Source organism: Chiloscyllium plagiosum, unplaced genomic scaffold, assembly GCF_037043375.1.
Source record: "Chiloscyllium plagiosum isolate Xiang-an unplaced genomic scaffold, Cpla_swu_hap1 HiC_scaffold_35, whole genome shotgun sequence".
Taxonomy (NCBI): Eukaryota; Metazoa; Chordata; class Chondrichthyes; order Orectolobiformes; family Hemiscylliidae; genus Chiloscyllium; species Chiloscyllium plagiosum.
The window spans coordinates 12,943,276-12,965,517 of NW_028270173.1; the positions used below are offsets into that span (position 1 = coordinate 12,943,276).

At 51.2% G+C, this 22,242-nt stretch overlaps 1 protein-coding gene across 1 annotated transcript; it reads right to left on the bottom strand.

The window, feature by feature from the left end:
• Nucleotides 1-9: 9 nt before the first annotated feature.
• Nucleotides 10-20,101, bottom strand: LOC148140067 (LIM/homeobox protein Lhx9-like). Its single transcript, XM_087979271.1, has 5 exons — nt 19,866-20,101; nt 18,793-18,995; nt 16,235-16,599; nt 10,765-10,958; nt 10-3,642 (listed from the first exon to the last, which is right to left on the bottom strand). The coding sequence occupies exons 1-5, from the start codon at nt 20,001-20,003 to the stop codon at nt 3,361-3,363; spliced, it is 1,182 nt and encodes a 393-aa protein (XP_087835397.1). The 5' UTR covers nt 20,004-20,101; the 3' UTR covers nt 10-3,360.
• Between the last annotated feature and the right edge of the window lie 2,141 nt (nt 20,102-22,242).

The following is a 22,242-nucleotide window of genomic DNA, read 5'->3' on the forward strand; positions in this document are numbered from 1 at the left end:
ATTTTCAGCTCTGATCTTCAGCATCTGCAGTCCTCACTTTCTCCTCGAATTCTTTTCCAACACAAATATCAAGCATCAGTGAGTTAAATCTGATTGGCTTAAAAAGCTGTAAGTACCTAAACTGCATAGATAAAGAAATTGTATTCAGTGACCAGTCCAACCCAATGTTACCTGTTAAAATCTGCTCGAGTTTGACTGAGTGCTATTTGTTACAAAGTGTTGTCTGTTACAGTCAGACTAGACCATAAGTTACAGTCAAACTGACTGCTTTTCATTACAGTCAGACTGAGTGCTGTCCATTACAGTCAGATTGAGTGCTGCCTATTATCAGACTGAGTGCTATCTATTAGATTGAGACCATGTGCTGACTGTAAAAGTGGCCATGTGCTGTCTGTCAGAGTAACTGAATGCTGTCTATTATAGTCACAATATGTGCTATTCATGACAGTGAGACTGACTGTTGTCTGTGACAGTGATTGAGTGTTGTCTGTTACAGTGTCCAAGTACTGACCATTGCAGTCAGATAATATGCTGAATGTCACAGTGACTGAGTGCTAGCTGTAACAGAATGACCAAGTACAGTCAGTTACAGTGACTGATTCCTGTCTGTTACAGTCAGACCACATACAGTCTATCACTGAGAGAATTTATGCTGCTTGTTATAGTGTGACTGATTACTGTCTGTTACAGAATGAGTGAGCACAGCCAGTTACGGCATGATTGAGCGCTGTCCATTACAGTCTGATTATGTGCAGTCTATCAGAGTGAATATGAGCATTCAGTTATAGTATGATAAAGTGCTGTTTGTTACAAACTGAATGGGTGCTGCCTCTAACAGTCAGACTAGGTGTTGTCTGTTACATCTTGACTGAGTGCTGACTGTCAAGGTCAGACTGAATGTTTCTGTTACAATCTAACTGGGTGCTATCTGTTACAGTGAGACTGAGTATTGTCTCTTATTGTCAGACTGAGAACAGTTGGTTACAATCTGACTGAGTGCTGACTATCAAGGTCTGTCTGTTATGGTCTGGTTGGATGCTGTCTGTTACAGTGAGACCTGGTGCTGTCTGTTACAGTGAGACCTGGTGCTGTCTGTTACAGTCTGGCTGGGTGCTGTCTGTTACAGTCTGACTGGATGTTGTCTTTTACAGTCTGGCTGGTGGTTCTGTTACAGTCTAACTGGGTGCTGTCTGTTACAGTGAGACCTGGTCCTGTCTGTTACAGTCTGGCTGGGCGCTGTCTGTTACAGTCTGACTGGGTGCTGTCTATTACAGTCTGGCTGGTGCTGCCTGTTACATTCTGACTGACTGCTGTCTGTTACAGTCTGACTGGGTGCTGTCTATTTGCTGTTCTGAATCATGGAATTGCTATGGCACTGAAGGAGGCAATTCAGCCCATCATGGTTGTGGTGTCATTCGAACTGAGCTTGGTGATCCTGCTCTCCCAAGCTAGAGATACTCCTCTTCCCTATAAATTATTGTGAAAGTGATAATGCATCTTATAGTATTGGTCTGTAACACATCTCACTTAAAGCCGCGATAACCTTACCTACAGTTCTCTGTTATAGAGAAACTTTCTACATAGGTTCTCTCAGCCTGACCCCAATACGTCATTCTGCCGCTCCCTGTAATAAACAGTTCTCTGTTTCTCTCTCTCTCTGTGATACTGAAGTCTGAGTAAATGTTATGATAGTTACTCTGGTAAGGGATCACCTCATCTTTAATCTATTTCACTAAGACCCCAAAACTACAACCCTCTCTACGAAAGGAGCACTGTCGCTCTTTAAGGTATCTTGCTATAGATCATACCAAAGTTCTTTCTGGGTCCTCTCTCTCTCTCTCTCGAACATAATTGACTAAGACATCAGTAAATCTTAAGGCATCTCTCTCCAGTAGAGAAGGTCTCTCCTGCTGTAAGATATTGCAAGAAGCATAGCAATAAGTCACATGAGTGGTCTTTCTGACAGAACAGTACCATCTCTCATTAATCTAACTCACTGAGACCCCAGTAAAGCTGACTAAAGTTATCTCTATAAGGAATCTCACTAAGAATCCAATACATTACATGGCTGCTCTTTCTATAAGAAGGTGATTTGCTCTCTATAAACTAGCTCATTAAAACCCTCATAAATCTTAAAGTTCTTTTTAACAATCATGCTCTCTCTCTCAGTGTCGAGAGTGTGGTGTTGGAAAAGCACAGCAGGTCAGGCAACATCCGAGGAGAAGGAGAATCGACATTTAGGGCATAAGCCCTTCATCCCTCCCCCTCCCTCCCTCTCTCTCTCTCTCTCTCTCTCTCTCACTCTCTCTCTAGCCTGCATGGTATGTCAGTAAGAGCACAATACATATTTCTCTAACTCCATCTATTGTGAGTGTGTTCTATGCTTTAATACATGTTGATCACAGCTCTCTCTCTCTCTTTAATACAGAACCTTTAACCATTTCCTTCACAAACCCAGTGCAGTACAAGTGGGATGTGGAGGGAGGCTGCGGGTTTGCTATCACTGGGTGTGACTCCTTGCCGAGACTGGAAGAGGTTGATGTTGAGAAGAGACAAACTTTATTGGATACCTCACTGTTGGTTTTAATGACCTGACTCTCCACCTCCAACCCCTTCACTCAGTGCAATACAGTTCACCCTGAAGCTGACTGTGATAGCTTCCCCACTGAGAAACACAATCACTGAAAGAAAACAAAGCAGGGAGGAACAGTATAACAATGATGTCTGGCTGTGATTTCCCTATGATTTTGCTCTCTCTCTCTCTCTCTCTTGTTTCCCTGTTGCAGTTAGGTCCATGGGAACTCCAAGGCAACCTTAGAGGCTCAGTAATATCAGCAGGGAGCGTGTGACTGGCAGGAATGGGAGGATTCCACACCGGTTCTGGGATAAATCAGCCACAAGACTTTGCAGTGGGGACAAAGACACAACCATTCTGTTGAATGAATGGGAGCCAGGAGACTCAACAGGGAAGGAATCTGATGACTTTGTGATCCTGCACTCTCTGTTATTAGATTTTCTCAGCATACCTACAGATTAGAGGGAGGGGGACTTCCTGTGCATCAAATATACATTCCCAGTCGGAATATCCCACTGTCTCAGTTCCTGACTCTTTCATTCAGAGAATTGCACTGAGTTTTGTACAACAGTGAAACAGACCATACAGCCCAATGCCTGCATTCCACATAAGTCTGCTATGACCCCTCTCCCACTCACCCTACCCCCATATCGTCCTACTCCTTACTCCCTCATGTGCTTATCCAGCTCTTTTTAAAATCCATCAAAGTATATTCTCAAAAAAAAAAGAACCAGCCCTCTCCTGGTGCAGCTGTGCCAAGATCCCACGGGAATGTGTTCAGGCCGTTAGCACAGCTTGGAGCGGTCGATGGTCTGCAGGGAGTCAGGAGACTCTGCGGGGTCAAAGTTCAGGAAGATGGGGGCCATGGTGGGCCTGGGTGGCTGGGAGCATGTGGACATGCTGCTGGGACTGGAGAAGAGAGGGCTGGGGGGTCCCAGGACTCCAGGGGTCTGCTGGGCGGCCGGCGACTGAGGCAGTTCCTGAGGATCGGACACGGTGTCGCTGTCTGTGGTCTCCTCCTGCAGCAGGCTCTTCCGCAGCTTGGCCCGAGCATTCTGAAACCACACCTACAGGAAGGCGAGAAATCAGTAACCAGCCCAGATAGCAGGCCTCATCCCAAACCAGACTCCAACCCAGAGATCAGGCCCCATCCCAAACCAGTATTCAACCCAGAGAACAGGCTTCATCACAAACCAGTATCCAACCCAAAGAGCAGCCCCATCTCAAACCAGTATCCAACCCAGAGAGCAGGCCCCATCCCAAACCAGTATCCAACCAGTATCCAACCCAGAGAGCAGGCCCAATCCTAAACCAGACTCCAACCCAGAGAGCAGGCCCCATACCAAACCAGCATCCAACCCAGAGAGCAGGCCCCACATCAAACCAGTATCCAACCAGTATCCATCCCAGAGAGCAGGCCCCATCCCAAACCAGTATCCAACCAGTATCCAACCCAGAGAGCAGGCCCAATCCTAAACCAGACTCCAACCCAGAGAGCAGGCCCCATACCAAACCAGCATCCAACCCAGAGAGCAGGCCCCACATCAAACCAGTATCCAACCAGTATCCAACCCAGTATCCAAACCAGTATCCAACCCAGAGAGCAGGCCCCGTCTCAAACCAGTATCCAACCCAGAGAGCAGACCCAATCCTAAACCAGTATCCAACCCAGAGAGCACGCCCCATCTCAAACCAGTATCCAACCCAGAGAGCAGACCCCGTCCCAAACCGGTATCCAACCCAGAGAGCAGACCCCACCCAAACCAGCATTCAACCCAGAGAGCAGGTCTCATCCCAAACCAGTATCCAACCAGAGAGCAGGCCCCATCTCAAACCAGTATCCATCCCAGAGAGCAGACCCCATCCCAAACCAGTATCCAACCCAGAGAGCGGCCCCATCTCAAACCAGTATCCATCCCAGAGAGCAGGCCCCGTCTCAAACCAGAATACAACCCAGAGAGCAGGCCTCATCCCAAACCAGTATCCAAACCAGAGAGCAAGCCTCATCCCAAACCAATATCCAACCCAGACAGCAGACCCCATCCCAAACGTGTATCCACCCCAGAGACCAGGCCTTATCTCAAACCAGTATCCAACCCAGAGAGCAGACCCCGTCCCAAACCGGTATCCAACCCAGAGAGCAGACCCCACCCAAACCAGCATTCAACCCAGAGAGCAGGTCTCATCCCAAACCAGTATCCAACCCAGAGAGCAGACCCCGTCCCAAACCAGTATCCAACCCAGAGAGCGGCCCCATCTCAAACCAGTATCCATCCCAGAGAGCAGGCCCCGTCTCAAACCAGAGAGCAGGCCTCATCCCAAACCAGTATCCAAACCAGAGAGCAAGCCTCATCCCAAACCAATATCCAACCCAGACAGCAGACCCCATCCCAAACGTGTATCCACCCCAGAGACCAGGCCTTATCTCAAACTAGTATCCAACCCAGATAGCAGGTCCTGTCTCAAACCAGTATCCAACAATGAGAGCAGGCCCTATCTCAAACCAGTAATAACCCAGAGAGCAGACCCCATCCCAAACCAGTATCCAGTGCAGAGAGCAGGCCCCATCTCAAACCAGTATCCAACCCAGAGAGCAGGCCTCACCCCAAACCAGCATCCAACCCAGAGAGCAGGCCTTATCCCAAACCAGTATCCAACCCAGAGAGCAGGCCCCATCCCAAACCAGTATCCAACCCAGAGAGCAGACCTCATCCCAAACCAGTATCCAACCCAGAGAGCAGGCCTCAGCCCAAACCAGTATCCAACCCAGAGAGCAGGCCCCATCCCAAACCAGTATCCAACCCAGAGAGCAGACCTCATCCCAAACCAGTATCCAACCCAGAGAGCAGGCCTTATCCCAAACCAGTATCCAACCCAGAGAGCAGGCCCCATCCCAAACCAGTATCCAACCCAGAGAGCAGACCTCATCCCAAACCAGTATCCAACCCAGAGAGCAGGCCTCAGCCCAAACCAGTATCCAACCCAGAGAGCTGGCCTCAGCCCAAACCAGTATCCAACCCAGAGAGCTGGCCTCACCCCAAACCAGTATCCAACCCAGAGAGCAGGCCTCATACCAAACCAGTATCCAACCCAGAGAGCAGACCTCACCCCAAATCAGAATCTAACCCAGAGAGCAGGCCTCATCCCAAACCAGTATCCAACCCAGAGAGCAGGCCTCACCCCAAACCAGTATCCAACCCAGAGAGCAGGCCTCATCCCAAACCAGTATCCAACCCAGAGAGCAGGCCCCATCCCAAACCAGTATCCAACCAGTATCCAACCCAGAGAGCAGGCCCAATCCTAAACCAGACTCCAACCCAGAGAGCAGGCCCCATACCAAACCAGCATCCAACCCAGAGAGCAGGCCCCACATCAAACCAGTATCCAACCAGTATCCAACCCAGTATCCAAACCAGTATCCAACCCAGAGAGCAGACCCAATCCTAAACCAGTATCCAACCCAGAGAGCACGCCCCATCTCAAACCAGTATCCAACCCAGAGAGCAGACCCCGTCCCAAACCGGTATCCAACCCAGAGAGCAGACCCCACCCAAACCAGCATTCAACCCAGAGAGCAGGTCTCATCCCAAACCAGTATCCAACCAGAGAGCAGGCCCCATCTCAAACCAGTATCCATCCCAGAGAGCAGACCCCATCCCAAACCAGTATCCAACCCAGAGAGCGGCCCCATCTCAAACCAGTATCCATCCCAGAGAGCAGGCCCCGTCTCAAACCAGAATACAACCCAGAGAGCAGGCCTCATCCCAAACCAGTATCCAAACCAGAGAGCAAGCCTCATCCCAAACCAATATCCAACCCAGACAGCAGACCCCATCCCAAACGTGTATCCACCCCAGAGACCAGGCCTTATCTCAAACCAGTATCCAACCCAGAGAGCAGACCCCGTCCCAAACCGGTATCCAACCCAGAGAGCAGACCCCACCCAAACCAGCATTCAACCCAGAGAGCAGGTCTCATCCCAAACCAGTATCCATCCCAGAGAGCAGACCCCATCCCAAACCAGTATCCAACCCAGAGAGCAGACCCCGTCCCAAACCAGTATCCAACCCAGAGAGCGGCCCCATCTCAAACCAGTATCCATCCCAGAGAGCAGGCCCCGTCTCAAACCAGAGAGCAGGCCTCATCCCAAACCAGTATCCAAACCAGAGAGCAAGCCTCATCCCAAACCAATATCCAACCCAGACAGCAGACCCCATCCCAAACGTGTATCCACCCCAGAGACCAGGCCTTATCTCAAACTAGTATCCAACCCAGATAGCAGGTCCTGTCTCAAACCAGTATCCAACAATGAGAGCAGGCCCTATCTCAAACCAGTAATAACCCAGAGAGCAGACCCCATCCCAAACCAGTATCCAGTGCAGAGAGCAGGCCCCATCTCAAACCAGTATCCAACCCAGAGAGCAGGCCTCACCCCAAACCAGCATCCAACCCAGAGAGCAGGCCTTATCCCAAACCAGTATCCAACCCAGAGAGCAGGCCCCATCCCAAACCAGTATCCAACCCAGAGAGCAGACCTCATCCCAAACCAGTATCCAACCCAGAGAGCAGGCCTCAGCCCAAACCAGTATCCAACCCAGAGAGCAGGCCCCATCCCAAACCAGTATCCAACCCAGAGAGCAGACCTCATCCCAAACCAGTATCCAACCCAGAGAGCAGGCCTTATCCCAAACCAGTATCCAACCCAGAGAGCAGGCCCCATCCCAAACCAGTATCCAACCCAGAGAGCAGACCTCATCCCAAACCAGCATCCAACCCAGAGAGCAGGCCTCAGCCCAAACCAGTATCCAACCCAGAGAGCTGGCCTCAGCCCAAACCAGTATCCAACCCAGAGAGCTGGCCTCACCCCAAACCAGTATCCAACCCAGAGAGCAGGCCTCATACCAAACCAGTATCCAACCCAGAGAGCAGACCTCACCCCAAATCAGAATCTAACCCAGAGAGCAGGCCTCATCCCAAACCAGTATCCAACCCAGAGAGCAGGCCTCACCCCAAACCAGTATCCAACCCAGAGAGCAGGCCTCATCCCAAACCAGTATCCAACCCAGAGAGCAGGCCCCATCCCAAACCAGTATCCAACCCAGAGAGCAGACCTCATCCCAAACCAGACTCCAACCCAGAGAGCAGGCCTCAGCCCAAACCAGTATCCAACCCAGAGAGCTGGCCTCAGCCCAAACCAGTATCCAACCCAGAGAGCAGGCCTCACCCCAAACCAGCATCCAACCCAGAGAGCAGGCCTCATCCCAAACCAGTATCCAACCCAGAGAGCAGACCTCACCCCAAATCAGAATCTAACCCAGGGAGCAGGCCTCATCCCAAACCAATATCTAACCCAGACAGCAGGCCCAGTTCCAGACCACATTCCAACTCCGAGAGCAGCCCCTGCCCACACCATCATCCAACCCAGAGAGCAGGCCCTGTCCCACACCCAGCATCCAACCCAGAGAGCAGGCCCTGTCCCACACCATCATCCATCCCAGAGAGCAGGCCTTATCCCAAACCAGTATCCAACCCAGAGAGCAGGCCCCATCCCAAACCAGTATCCAACCCAGGGAGCAGACCTCATCCCAAACCAGTATCCAACCCAGAGAGCAGGCCTCAGCCCAAACCAGTATCCAACCCAGAGAGCAGGCCCCATCCCAAACCAGTATCCAACCCAGAGAGCAGACCTCATCCCAAACCAGTATCCAACCCAGAGAGCAGGCCTTATCCCAAACCAGTATCCAACCCAGAGAGCAGGCCCCATCCCAAACCAGTATCCAACCCAGAGAGCAGGCCTTATCCCAAACCAGTATCCAACCCAGAGAGCAGGCCCCATCCCAAACCAGTATCCAACCCAGAGAGCAGACCTCATCCCAAACCAGTATCCAACCCAGAGAGCAGACCTCATCCCAAACCAGTATCCAACCCAGAGAGCAGGCCTTATCCCAAACCAGTATCCAACCCAGAGAGCAGGCCCCATCCCAAACCAGTATCCAACCCAGAGAGCAGACCTCATCCCAAACCAGTATCCAACCCAGAGAGCAGGCCTCAGCCCAAACCAGTATCCAACCCAGAGAGCTGGCCTCAGCCCAAACCAGTATCCAACCCAGAGAGCTGGCCTCACCCCAAACCAGTATCCAACCCAGAGAGCAGGCCTCATACCAAACCAGTATCCAACCCAGAGAGCAGACCTCACCCCAAATCAGAATCTAACCCAGAGAGCAGGCCTCATCCCAAACCAGTATCCAACCCAGAGAGCAGGCCTCACCCCAAACCAGTATCCAACCCAGAGAGCAGGCCTCATCCCAAACCAGTATCCAACCCAGAGAGCAGGCCCCATCCCAAACCAGTATCCAACCCAGAGAGCAGGCCTCATCCCAAACCAGTATCCAACCCAGAGAGCAGACCTCACCCCAAATCAGAATCTAACCCAGGGAGCAGGCCTCATCCCAAACCAATATCTAACCCAGACAGCAGGCCCTGTTCCAGACCACATTCCAACTCAGAGAGCAGCCCCTGCCCACACCATCATCCAACCCAGAGAGCAGGCCCTGTCCCACACCCAGCATCCAACCCAGAGAGCAGGCCCTGTCCCACACCATCATCCATCCCAGAGAGCAGGCCCTGTCCCAAACCAGTATCCAACCCAGAGTGCAGGCCCTGTCCCCAACCAGTATCCAACCCAGAGTGCAGGCCCTGTCCCCAACCAGCATCCAACCCATAGGGCAATCCCTGTCCCACACCATCATCCATCCCAGAGAGCAGGCCCTGTCCCACACCAGTATCCAATCCAGAGAGCAGGCCCTGTCCCAAACCAGTATCCAACCCAGAGTGCAGGCCCTGTCCCCAACCAGCATCCAACCCATAGGGCAATCCCTGTCCCACACCATCATCCATCCCAGAGAGCAGGCCCTGTCCCACACCAGTATCCAACCCTGAGAGCAGGCCCTGACCCAAACCAGAATCCAACCCAGACTGCAGGCCCTGTCCCAAACTCTCACCAACCCTACACCCACCCCAGCAATATACTCCCCCCACCCGCAGCCCTGCACCCACCCCAGCAACACGACCCCTACCCCCAACCCGACACCCACTCCAGCAACATTTCCCCCCACTCCCAACACTACACCCACCCCAGCAACACTGCCCCACCCCAACCCTATACACACCCCAGCAACTCTTCTGCCACCCCCAACCCTGCACCCACCCCAGCAACACTCCCCCCACCCCCAACCCTACACCCATCCCAGCAACACTGCCCCCACGCCCAACACTACACCCACCCCAGCAATACTCCCCCCATTCACAGTTCTACACCCACCCCAACAACACGCCCCCCCCCCCCCATCCCCCAGCCCTCACCCCTGCCACCTTCAACCTCTAGTTCTGGACTCCCCTGCCCTGGGGTTAAATATACCCTATCCATGCCCCTCATGATTTTGCAAACCACTGTGCTTCCTCCAGTTTGCACTCAGACCAACTCTGCGCTGGAGTGTGATCTCCCGAACGGCTGGTACAATTGCAGCATGCATCTTTATTCATGTCATCAACAGCCTGGCAGCAGAGGCCAGCAGTTGGCTGGTCAGTACTACCTATCTTGGTGCAAACCGTGTGGGTGGGTAAAGGGTTGGGGTGGGGGGGATAGTTGCTGGGGTGAGGGAGGTGAGGGGGAGTGAAGCGGTTGAGGGGCATGAAGTGGGTGAGGGGCAGGTTATGGGGAAGGGGGTGAGGGAAGGTGAGGGGCGGGGTATAGGGAAGGAGGTGAGGAAGGAAAGGGAAGTGATGGGGGTGAGGGGGCGTTGGGTGTGGTGACGGGAGGTGCGGGAGGTGAAGGTGGTGATGGGAGTGAGGGACGGGTAAGGGGGTAAGGGTGTTGAGGGGGGTAAGAGAGGGGATTGGTGAGGGTATGTTGGGTTATTGGGAAGGGGTTCGGGGATGAGGAGCTCGGGGGACAGAGTGTGGGGAAGGGGGTGAGGGGCTCGGGAGCAGTGTTTGGGTAAGGGGGTGAGGTAGGTAAGGGGGTTGGGGGATGGGGAAGGGGTGAGGGGTTCAGGGGGATAGGGTATGGAGAAGGGGGTGAGCAGGTCAGGGGGATAGGGTTTGGGTAAGGGGGTGAGGTGGGTGCGGAGGTCGGTGGGGGTGATGAAGTATGGGGAAAGGGGTCAGTGTACCATTAGAGCTGCTCTGACCTGAAGCACTCGCTTGGGTAAGCCAGTTTTCTTGGAGAGCTGCTCCCAGTCCTTGCCGTCCGGGTTGTGTTTGATGGCAAAGTAGGACTCCATGGTGCGGAGCTGATGGTGCTTGAAGCAGGTACGGATGCGTTTCGCCTTCTGCTGGCCGCAGTAACGCAGCTCCTCCAGTGGCTGCCCCGTCTCAGGGCAGACTGCAATCACAATACCACAGAGAGAGTGTGAGAGAGAGAGTGAGAGAGAGAGTGTGTGTGCGAGAAAGTATGTGTGAGAGAGAGAGAGAGTGTGAGAGAGTGTGTGTGAGAGAGAGAGAGTGTGTGAGAGAGAGAGTGTGAGAGAGAAAGAGTGTGAGAGAGAAAGTGTGAGGAGAGAGAGTGTGAGAGAGAGAGAGTGTGAGAGAGTGTGTGTGAAAGAGAGAGTGTGTGAGAGAGAGTGAGAGAGAGAGTGTGTGTGTGAGAAAGTATGTGTGTGAGAGAGAGAGAGTGTGAGAGAGTGTGTGTGAGAGAGAAAGAGTGTGTGAGAGAGAAAGAGTGTGAGAGAGAGAGTGTGAGGAGAGAGAGTGTGAGAGAGAGAGAGTGTGAGAGAGTGTGTGTGAAAGAGAGAGTGTGTGAGAGAGAGTGTGTGTGAGAGAAAGAGTGTCAGAGAGAGAGTTTGAGAGAGAGAGAGTGGGAGGGAGTGTGTGTGAAAGTGAGAGAGTGTGAGAGAGAGAGAGTGTGTGAGAGAGTGGGCGGCACGGTGGCACAGTGGTTAGCACTGTTGCCTCACAGCGCCAGAGACCCGGGTTCACTTCCCGCCTCAGGCGACTGACTGTGTGGAGTTTGCACGTTCTCCCCGTGTCTGCGTGGGTTTCCTCCGGGTGCTCCGGTTTCCTCCCACAGTCCAAAGATGTGCAGGGTCAGGTGAATTGGCCATGCTAAATTGCCCATAGTGTTAGGTAAGGGGTAAATGTAGGGGTATGGGTGGGTTCGCTTCGGCGGGGCGGTGTGGACTTGTTGGGCCGAAGGGCCTGTTTCCACACTGTAATCTAATCTAATCTAATCTAAAAAAAATCTAATCTAGAGACAGTGTGTGTGTGTGAGAGAGAGAGAGAGAGAGGGAGGGAGTGAGTGAGAGAGTGTGTGTGAGAGAGAGAGAGAGAGAGATAGAGAGACAGAGCGAGAGGGAGAGAGAGAGAGACAACATCGTGCCTGCTGTCACAAACAAGAGCCATCCCTTCCCCCAGCTGCAAACAGCAACAACAGGAGGCCATTCAGCCTCCCTCTTGCTTGTTCAACCCTCTGATATACACAGGGCTTGGCCTGTGTCTTTACCCAGAGAAATAAACCATCTCAATCTCCAACGTTCAATCATTCACTGCACTGTCTTCATGTCGTTTTACGGGAGAGATTTTCAAACTTGCCTGTTGTGTGAGGAAGCATTTCCTCACACCCCTCTTGATTGACTTGTCTCTGGTTTTTCACTTACATCCACTTGATCTCAGCTCCAGCACCAACACAAACAGTTTTATCTGACAGCTATCTGATCAATTCCTGTTAAAATCTTGCAAACCTCAGTCTGAGCATCCCTTATCCTCCTAAATATTCCAGGCAAAAGTGAAAACTGAAGATGCTGGAGATCAGAGTTGAAGAGTGTGTTGCTGGAAAAGCACAGCAGGTCAGGCAGCATCCGAGGAGCAGGAGAATCGACGTTTCAGGCAAAAGCCCTTCATCAGGACTGAGACTTGCTGGGCTTTTCCAGGAACACACTCTCAACTCTTATCTCCAGCATCTGCAGACCTCATTGTCTCCTAAATATTCCAGTCAATACAAACCGAGGTTACATGATCTCTCCTAATCATCTGGTCTTTTGAGGCCTGCTCTGGGGAATTCACACACAGGTCTCCTTCCTGGGTTAATGTAACACTGTGGTACAGAGCAATGGTGGTACTTGTGGTGAGGGAATACAGAGAGGGATGTGGAATGGAGATGTCGGGGGTTTGGCAGGGGAAAGGAACATTTGCTCAGGAGATGAGGTGTTGAAGAAGATGCAATACCATGTGGGCTGGTCAGTGGGTCTGACCATCATGAGCTGGCCTCAGTTACCCAAAGGGCATTGATGAACATTTTCACTCATCCTGTGTAATGGCTGTGGTGACCCAGCAGCTTCCTGGATCATATTGGAGGGAGAGCAAGGGTCAACCACACAGGGCTAAAACAGAAATTGTTGGAAAAGCCCAGCACGTCTATCAGCGTCTGTAAAGAGAAAGCAGGGTTAACATTTTGGGTCTGGTGCCTCTTCCTCCGAACTGATGGTAGCTGGAAAATGTTGGTTCATGTGCAGAAGATAGGGTTGGGGGAGGGGGGTAGGGAGTAAACAATAGTTGGGGATAGAGCCCAAAGAGAGAGAAGAGCAGATAAACAAACAAAGGAGTAAATAATGATCAGGTTAGGAGGGTGTTAATGGAGGCTGTTAGTGGCTAACAATGGTTTCTGTGTAATAGCAGACTCTGGGATAACAAGGCCTAGTTGTGTAGGTTGGGCTAAGGACCTGGGAAAGCTCAGACCCTCAAGATTATTGAACTCGATATTGAATCCAGAAGGCTCTCTGAGGGGAAAATGAGGTGCTGTTCTTCCAGCTTGTGCTGAGCTTTACTGGAACACTGCAGCAGGCCTGAGACAGAGATGTTGGCCAGGGAACTGGGTGGTGGGTTAAAGGAGCAGGCAACTGGAAGCTCAGGGTCTTTTTTGCAGACAGAACGCAAGTGTACAGCAAAGCTGTCACCCAGTCTATGCTTTATTTCCCCAATGTAGAGGAGACCACATTGTGAGCAGCAAATGCAGTAGATTAGATTGTGGGAAGCGCAGATAAAATGCACAGGAGTGTGGGACTGTAGTTAAACAGACTGGATGTAGAGGGCAGATTTCACGTTCTAATAGATGTTCATCAACCTGGCCATTCAGCCTGACTAGTGTATGCTGGTTATAATGCTCCTCCTACCATCCAAATCTACTAATGTTATCTTTATTCCCTGTCTCATTTCGCCTGAAGTACATTGATTTGTTTCCTATTATCTGCATTGTTTCCTATTACCTCCCTGTTGGATAAAGTTCATGTCCCTCACTAGTTATTGGTTGTGGATGTTTCAGAATTCCCTGCTGAGTTGCTAGGTGACCACCCAACATTGTCAACTTTGAATCTTCCGCTAGCCCACACCAGGAGACATTGTCTCTGTCTCCACTCGAAGCAAAACCCTCTCACAACTTCAAACACCTCAACAAGGTCACCCCTTCATCTTCTCTTCCCCAGCGTGAAGAGACCTGGACCTGTCAATGCATTCCCGACATAAAAACAAAACCCTGCAGAGGCTGGAAATCTGAGATAAAAACAGAGAATGCTGGAGAAGCTCAGCAGGTCTGACTGCGTCTGTGGAGAGAGGAACAGAGTTAATGTTTTGAGTTTGATGTGATTATCCTTCAGATCCGGAGTGTTCACTAACATCGTGACATCTGGTGTTATCCCCATGAGCACCGTCTCCAGAGCAACCAGAACAGGGCAATTAGACTGATGCAGTATGCTCAGTGTAGTTCAACCAAGCCTGACTGCAGGTTTCATTTAGATTAGACTCCCTACAATATGGAAACAGGCCCTTCAGCCCAACAAGTCCACACAGACCCTCTGAAGAGTAACCCACCCAGACCCATTTCCCTACCCTATATTCAATTCTGACACTATGGGCAATTTAGCACGACCAATGCACCTGAACTGCACATTTTTGGAATGTGGGAGGAAACTGGAGCATCCAGAGGAAACCCACGCAAACGCGGGGAGAATGTGCAAACTACACACAGACAGTCCCCCGAGGGGGGATTCGAACCCGGGTCCCTGGCACTGTGAGGCAGCAGTGTTAGCCACCGAGCCACCGTGTCATTTAACTGCCCTACTGCTCAATTCTACTGAGATAAAGGGCTGTGCTTGGGTTGTTGTTCTATAAAAAGCCTTGCTAACCTGTGATGGAACTTTTCCTGATTGCTACTTTGACCGCACTTAGTTCCACTAAACCACCTATCCTGACACCTGCCAAGGTGACCTCGCTCCTTCCAAAGCATATGACCTCAAATACATCTGTGTTCAACTGTTCAAATGCTGATTATTTGCTCAGTTATTCAAGTGTGGGAGAAAACTAGAGCACATACACAGGGAGAACATGGCAAGCTCCACATACACACAGTCACCCGAGGCTAGAATTGAACCCAGGTCCCTGGCATTGTGAGGCAGTAGTGCCAACCACTGTGCTTTCCTAACTGGGTGACCCTTTATTCTCGATAATGCCCTCTGGTAATAGAATCTCCCACAAGGTGAGCCAACTTCTCCCCATCTGCCCTGTTAAGTCCACTTGGAATCTTATATGTTTCAATAAAGTCACCTTTCATTCTTCTGTATTCTGATGAGTATAGTCCCAAACTATTCAACCTCTTCTCACGAGACAGCTTCTCCTTACCTGCTATCAGCTGGTGAACCTTTTCCTGACTGCTGGGGAAAAGAATCCCAGCGACGATCCCAGAACCAATTCCCATGGTTCCCACGTTCTGCCACTTCAAATAACTAACCCTGAACTCTGTCTCTGTGCTTCCTGTCTTGAGACCACGCGCCACTCAGTTTCTGGGACTTACTCAATCCTCCTTTCAAGGGCATTGTATCAAAGGCTGTTTGAAAAAGCCAGATAACTTACACTACTATCATCCTCTACAGTCTCCCCCTTTGGAATAGATGCTATTCGTTTTTATATTTCTCATTCCAAAGTATTTATTTGTAAATTGATAAAGCCTCCGTTATTTTTTCCTACCACTACTGATGCTGTGCCCAGGACTGTAAGAAACTACAGAGTTTAACACAGTCCAGACCAGCATGCAAGCCAACCTCCTATCCATGGACTCCATCTATACTGCTCACTACCGGGGAATGACAACACCATCAAAGACCTCTCCCACCCCGGTTATAACTTCTTCCATCCCCACCCGTCATTGAGTCATAGAGTCAAAGAGATGTACGGCATCAGGCAGAAGATACAGAAGCCTAAACACACGCATAGTCTATCCCGCTGTTATTAGAGAGACTCTCAAATTTCAAATCTAATGTTGATCTTGCTTTTTATGCACCTTGTTCACAGCCATAATATTGTATTCCTTGCTCTGTTCAATCACCCTATTATCATTGCATGTTATGATCTGCCCTGTGCTGCACACAATCCAAAATTTTTCACTGTACTTAGGAACATGTGACAATGATAAATCAAATCAAATTAAATTGACTGGTGTATAAGACCTTGAACATGCTTTCAGAACAGTGGAGTGGAGGAATTTGGTTTGTTAGCCATTGGTGCTCAGGTGGTTCACTTTTTCCTGATGGATTCATCAATGGGAATACAACACCCTCTGCGAGTCTTTTCCTATTCAGTCATTAGCCAGTCAGTCAGAGCGGCAGAAACACCTACCTTGACTGAAGTCGTCTCCCTCGGTGTGGTGCCTGGAACCTCTCCTCTTGCGGGCACTGCCCCTCCGTGTGTGCCAGTCATTGTCCCTTTGACCCACCGAGACCCCTTCGTCCACCCTGAAAGCCAGCTCAGAGAGGCCATCCATCAGCCTGGCCTCATCCTCCTGCCGGCACAGCAGCTCAAAGTGGGCCTGGCAGTAGACCAGGCCCTGGCGGGTGCCGAAGAGATCGCCAGTCACCAGCGCCTCACCGCAGATGGCACATGTGAAGCAGCTGACGTGGTAGACCTCCTCCTTGGCTCGCATCACCATCTCCGAGGCTGGGATTCCCAGGTGGCAGCGGGAGCACTGCTTAACGCAAAACCTCCTGGGCAAAAGGAAACGCGACAGCGGCTCATGGCTCTGCAAGTAATCAGATCGATTCCCACCTCCCCCCTAGAAATGGGCATCTGGACTGGCACACCCAGGGGGCAGTGCACAGGAAGTACTGCACTGTCGGAGGTGCTGACTCTCAGATGCAGCAATACACCTCTTCAGAGATCTCAAATTCCACGGCCATTAACGAAAAAGGAACAGGAAAATAACTGGCCCCCAAATCTCCAACCCCGCCAGAGTCCCGATCAATATTTAAGTCTCCACACAAAACACCCCACAGACTGGCTCACCATTACAGACATCCAAACAGGTGATGACAATGAGGAAGGAAGTCTGAGGGTACAGGACGAAATAAACTGATTGGTCAGCTGGACAGACCAGTGGCAGATGGAATTTAGGTTTGAGGTGATGCACTGTGGAAGAGGTAACAAGAAAAGCGAGTAGCAGGGATGGAGCATGGTCACGATGAAGAGAGGCTGGATAAGCTCAGGTTGGTTTTTTTTTGCAGTTGATTGAGCTGTCTCACCAACACCCCCCACCCCCTCCTCCACCCCTGAGGGCTGCACCAACAAGCCCCTCCCCTGAGGGCTGCACCAACAACTCCCTCCCCCTCCCCTTGAGTGCTGCATCAACTTCCCCCACCCCCATCCCAGCAGTTTTAGATTAGATTCCCTACAGTGTGGAAACCAGTCCACACCGACCCTCCGAAGAGTAACCCACCCAGACCCATTTCCCTCTGACTAATGCACCTATAACTATGGGCAATTTAGCATGGCCAATTCACCTAACCTGTACATCTTTGGACTGTGGGGGGAAACCGGAGCACCTGGAGGAAACCCACGCAGACACGGGGAGAATGTGCAAACTCCACACAGACAGTCACCTGAGGCTGGAATTTAACCTGGGACCCTGGTGCTGTGAGGCAGCAGTGCTAACCACTAAGCCACTGTGCCGCCCTCATTTGTCCAGAAGTAGCTGTTCCCAGTCTAGGTTGGCCAGATCCTGCCTTGTTTTCTTAAAAATCCACCTTTCCCAATCTAAAATCTTTCCTCGGACCATATTTCATTAACAGGTGTGAAGGAGGCTTTTGGCACACTGGCCTTCATCAGTCAGGGCAGTGACTATCGAAGTTGGGAAGTTATGTTGCAGTTGTACAGGACATTGATGAGGCTGCACTTGGAGTACTGGCTTCAGTTTTGGTCACCTTGCTGTAGGAAGGATGTTATTAAATTGGAAAGAGTGTAGAAAATGTTCACAAGGATGTTGTCTGAACTCAAGGGTTTTAGTTAGAGGGAGAGGTTGGACAAGCGAGAACTTTTTTTCTTAAGAGCGTAGGAGACTGAGGGGGGAACATTCCAGAGATCATGAGAGACATGGATAGAGTGTTTTTGCCAGGGATGGGGAATCGAGGATTAGAGGGCATCAATTTAAGATTAGAAGGGAAAGAATAAAAGGCAACCTGAGAGGCAACCTTTTCACACAGTAGGTGGTACGCTTATGGAATGAGCCGCCAGGGGAAGTGGTTGAGGTAGGTACATTAACAACTTTTAAAAGGCATTTGAACAAATACATGGAGAGGAAAGGGTTAGAAAGATATGGGTCAAGTGCAGGGAAATGGGCTTAGCGTGGACTGGCATGGACCAGTTTGGGAAAAAGGGCCTGTCTCCAGGCTGTAGGACTCTATGGCTCCATGAATCTATAAAAACTATCCTCTAAATGATGCCTGAATGACATTTCATTTAGTTATCCCACCTCATTCCCACAAACTAGGTCTAGCATTGTCCCTCCTTTCAAGTTGGAATGAACTGATGTTGTTGGAAAAAGGTTTTCCCGAAAACAGACTAGGAACACACTTTTCCTTTACCCTACCAATATTTCTAAATTAGGGTGAGGGTTCCCTGTTGCATGTATGAGGGAAATAGAGTGACAAAACAATAACTGAAAATCTAGTAGCCTGCACCACCCTCTGAGACACAGAGAGAGAGAGAGGCAGAAAGAGGGAGAGAGGGGAAAGGGAAAGAGGAAGAAAGGGAGAGAGAGAGGGAGAAAGAGGGAGAGAGGGAGAGGGAGAGAGAGAGAGAGAGAGTGAGGGTGAAAGAGGGAGAGGGAAAGAGAGAGGGAGAAAGGGGGGAGAGAGGCGGAGGGGGGAGAAAGCAGGAGAGACAGAGAGCACGCTGGACCTTACCTGTAGTAATCATCCTTGCAGTAAATGTCACCATCTTTTGAGAAACAGGTCAGCTCGGAGCCCAAGGCAAGATCACACACACAGCATTTGAGGCAGCGAGCGTGCCACGGCCTGTCCACTGCGAATAACACGTAACGGTCGTAGATGCTCTCTCCACACGCAGCACACACTGCTGCCTTAGCACTGAGGTCATGGCGCAGACCCTGAGAGCAAATGGAGCATGGAGCGGAGTAGGGGAGAGAGAGAGAAAAGTAAACTCACCTCATGAAAATATTTTGTTCCCTTGATTAAACTGTCACTACATTGGCATAGCCCGCTGGGTGGCACGGTGGCTTAGTGGTTAGCACTGCTGCCTCACAGAGTCAGAGACCCGGGTTTGACTCCACCCTCGGGCCACTGTCTGTGTGATGTTTGCACATTCTCCCTGTGTCTGCATGGGTTTCCTCCCACAATCCAAAGGTGTGCAGGTCAGGTGAATTGGCCATATTAAATTGCCCATAGTGCTCAGTAATGTGTAGGTTAGGTGCATTAGTCAGAGGGAAATGTAGAGTAAAAGGGTAGGGGAATGGGTCTGGATGGATTACTCTTCAAAGGGTCGGTATGGACTTGTCGGGCCAAATGGCCTGTTTTCACACTGTAGGGATTCTCTGATTCTATGAGAGGGAGTGAGGAGGAGCGAAGATGGAGGGTGAGACTGGAGGCTGAGGGCAAATAATGAGGTTAAATATACAAGGAAAGAGGGAGTGAGTGAGGGGTGAGTACAATGGTGTGGAGTGAGGATGAGGGTGCAGAGTCAGGGTGAGGGTATAGAGTGAGGGTAAGAGTGCATGGTGTAGAATGATGGATAAACTCTTGGAGAGGGAAAACCTACCAAGTCGGGTTGGCAACACAGAGGGGCATGGGAATAACTGGAAAGCCGGTTCAGCCTGCAGGAACAAACATAATAGTTCAAACGGTGTCCTCGAGTGTTTGAGCTGTGGCTGACTCTCTGTCTCCATTGTCTCTAGTCAGGCTCCAGCTCACAGCCCGATCCCCAATGAGGAACAAGTCATGCCAGGCACCAATGAACTCACCTCCATTAAGGTCATGTCCAGACTGAGGCCATTTTGATGGGAAGCCTCCCTGTCCTCTGGCCCAGCTTCCTGGATTTCTTCCTCTGGGAAGCCCTGCAGCAGCAGGCTGGAATACTGGAAGTTGCAGTCTCCATCCATTTCTTGAAGGGATAGCCCCTGGTTTCAGTGGGAGGGGAGGGAGGGCAGCACGACCTTAAACCCTGGGGGTAGCCCAAGGCTGAGACCTGGTAGGCCACTCAGCCTGGGCAGTGGGTCCTCTCCCTTCGAAGGACAAAAATACAGGCAACTGTTAGTCTAGAACATTGTAGTGTTTATACTCTATTTTCCATCCCTTATCAACTCGATGTACACCCTCAACTCCATCCCCCCCCCTCCACCCCCAAATTCGTCCACTCGCTCCCAGGACAGCCTGGCCTGTGAAAGTAGGCAGTAACGGGCAGGAAGGGAGCACAGAGCAACTCATGCTTCAGTGCTGACTCCACATAATCTCACATTGTTTCTAAATAAATATCATGGTCAATGAAACATTTCCTTTGAGTCCACGTCTTGAGGGAGGAAGAACGGCAGCCATTTTGCACACAGCAGTTTCACAACAGACAGTGATGGAGACAATAAGGGAGCAAAAGCTTTATTGAGCATGTGTGAAAGGGTGCGATGTGAAGAAATGTGGATTCTACTGCAGGAGAGAGAGAGCATTTGACAGAGTCTGACACACTATCCCCACCCTGTCCCACAGGGAGACAGTGTCTGACCCACTGCCATACCCAGTCTCACAGGAAGACAGTGTCTGACCCACTGCCCCATTCAGTCCCACAGGGACTGTCTCAGCCAGTCTCACAGGGAGACACTGTCTGACCCTCTGTCCCATCCAGTCTCACATAGAGACAGTGTCTGACCCACTGTCCCCACCCAGTCCCACAGCGAGACAGTGTCTGACCCACTGTCCCACTCATGTCCCAGGGGCGACAGTGTCTGACCCACAGTCCCACCCAGTCCCACAGGGACACAGTGTCTGACCCACTGTCCCATCCAGTCCCAGAGGAGACAATGTCTGATACACTCTCCCCACCCAGTCCCACAGCGAGACAATGTCTGACCCACTGTCCCCACTCAGTCCCACAGTGAGACATTGTCTGACCCACTGCCCCACCCATGTCCCATAGGGAGACAGTGTCTGACCCACTGTCCCTGAGGGAGACAGTGTCTGACCCACTGTCCCCACCCACTCCCAGAGGAGACAGTGTCTGACACACTGTCTCCCCCCATTCCCACTGGGAGACAATGTCTGACCCAAAGTCCCACCCAGTCCCACAGGGAGACAGTGTCTGACCCACTGTCCCACGCAGTCCCACCCAGTCCCACAGGGAGACAATGTCTGACCCACTGTCACCACCCAGTCCCACAGTGAGACATTGTCTGACCCACTGCCCCACCCATGTCCCACAGGGAGACAGTGTCTGACCCACCGTCCCCACCCACTCCCAGAGGAGACAGTGTCTGACACACTGTCTCCCCCCATTCCCACTGGGAGACAGTGTCTGACCCACTGTCCCCACCCAGTCTCACAGGGAGACAGTGTTTGACCCACTGTCCCATGCAATCCCACCCAGTCCCACAGGGAGACAGTGTCTGACCCACTGTCCCACGCAGTCCCACCCAGTCCCACAGGGAGACAGTGTCTGACCCACTGTTCCACACAGTCCTACGCAGTCCCACCCAGTCCCACAGGGAGACAGTGTCTGACCCACTATCCCCACCCAGTCCTACAGGGAGACAGTGTCTGACCCACTGTCCCACCCAGACCCACAGGCAGACAGTGTCTGACCCACTGTCCCACCTAGTCTCACAGGCAGACAGTGTCCGACCTACGCTCCCACTCAGTCCCACAGGGCGACAGTGTCTGATCCACTATCCCAGTCAGTCACAGAGGAAGTCAGTGTCTGACCCACTGTCCCACCCAGTCCCACAGGGAGACAGTGTCTAATTATCTTCCACATAATTCCATGGGATCATTCATCCAACCTGGACTCGGGCCTTTGCCCGTCATCTTGAGTGAGAAATGGTATCACCAGGGGAATAGCATTCCCTCAGTATTGCCCTGGTGTACCAGTGGGAGGCAGCAATCATCCTGAGTCTGAGGGAGATGCCTGGGGAGAGGGGAGATGGGGAGTGGGTGTGGGTCCCTGCAGATGGTAAATTGTAAACTCAACAAAAACATTGGGAATTAAAACCTCGCTGTCCATTGTCACAAATGACCTCCAGAGAAGGAATCTGCCATCTTTCCAGGGAATAGCATATGTGTTACTCCAGACCCACAGCAATGTGTCTGATTCTTAACAGGACTGTGAAATGGTCTGGTGATCCATCATATAAAAAA

Coding starts and splice junctions, on each gene's coding strand:
- LOC148140067 (XM_087979271.1), bottom strand. CDS start 20,003: ATGGATGGAGACTGCAACTTCCAGTATTCCAGCCTGCTGCTGCAGGGC. Junction 18,996..19,865: donor TGGACATGACCTTAATGGAG/GTGAGTTCATTG, acceptor ATTTGCTCTCAG/GGTCTGCGCCATGACCTCAG. Junction 16,600..18,792: donor TGCAAGGATGATTACTACAG/GTAAGGTCCAGC, acceptor CCTTTTGCCCAG/GAGGTTTTGCGTTAAGCAGT.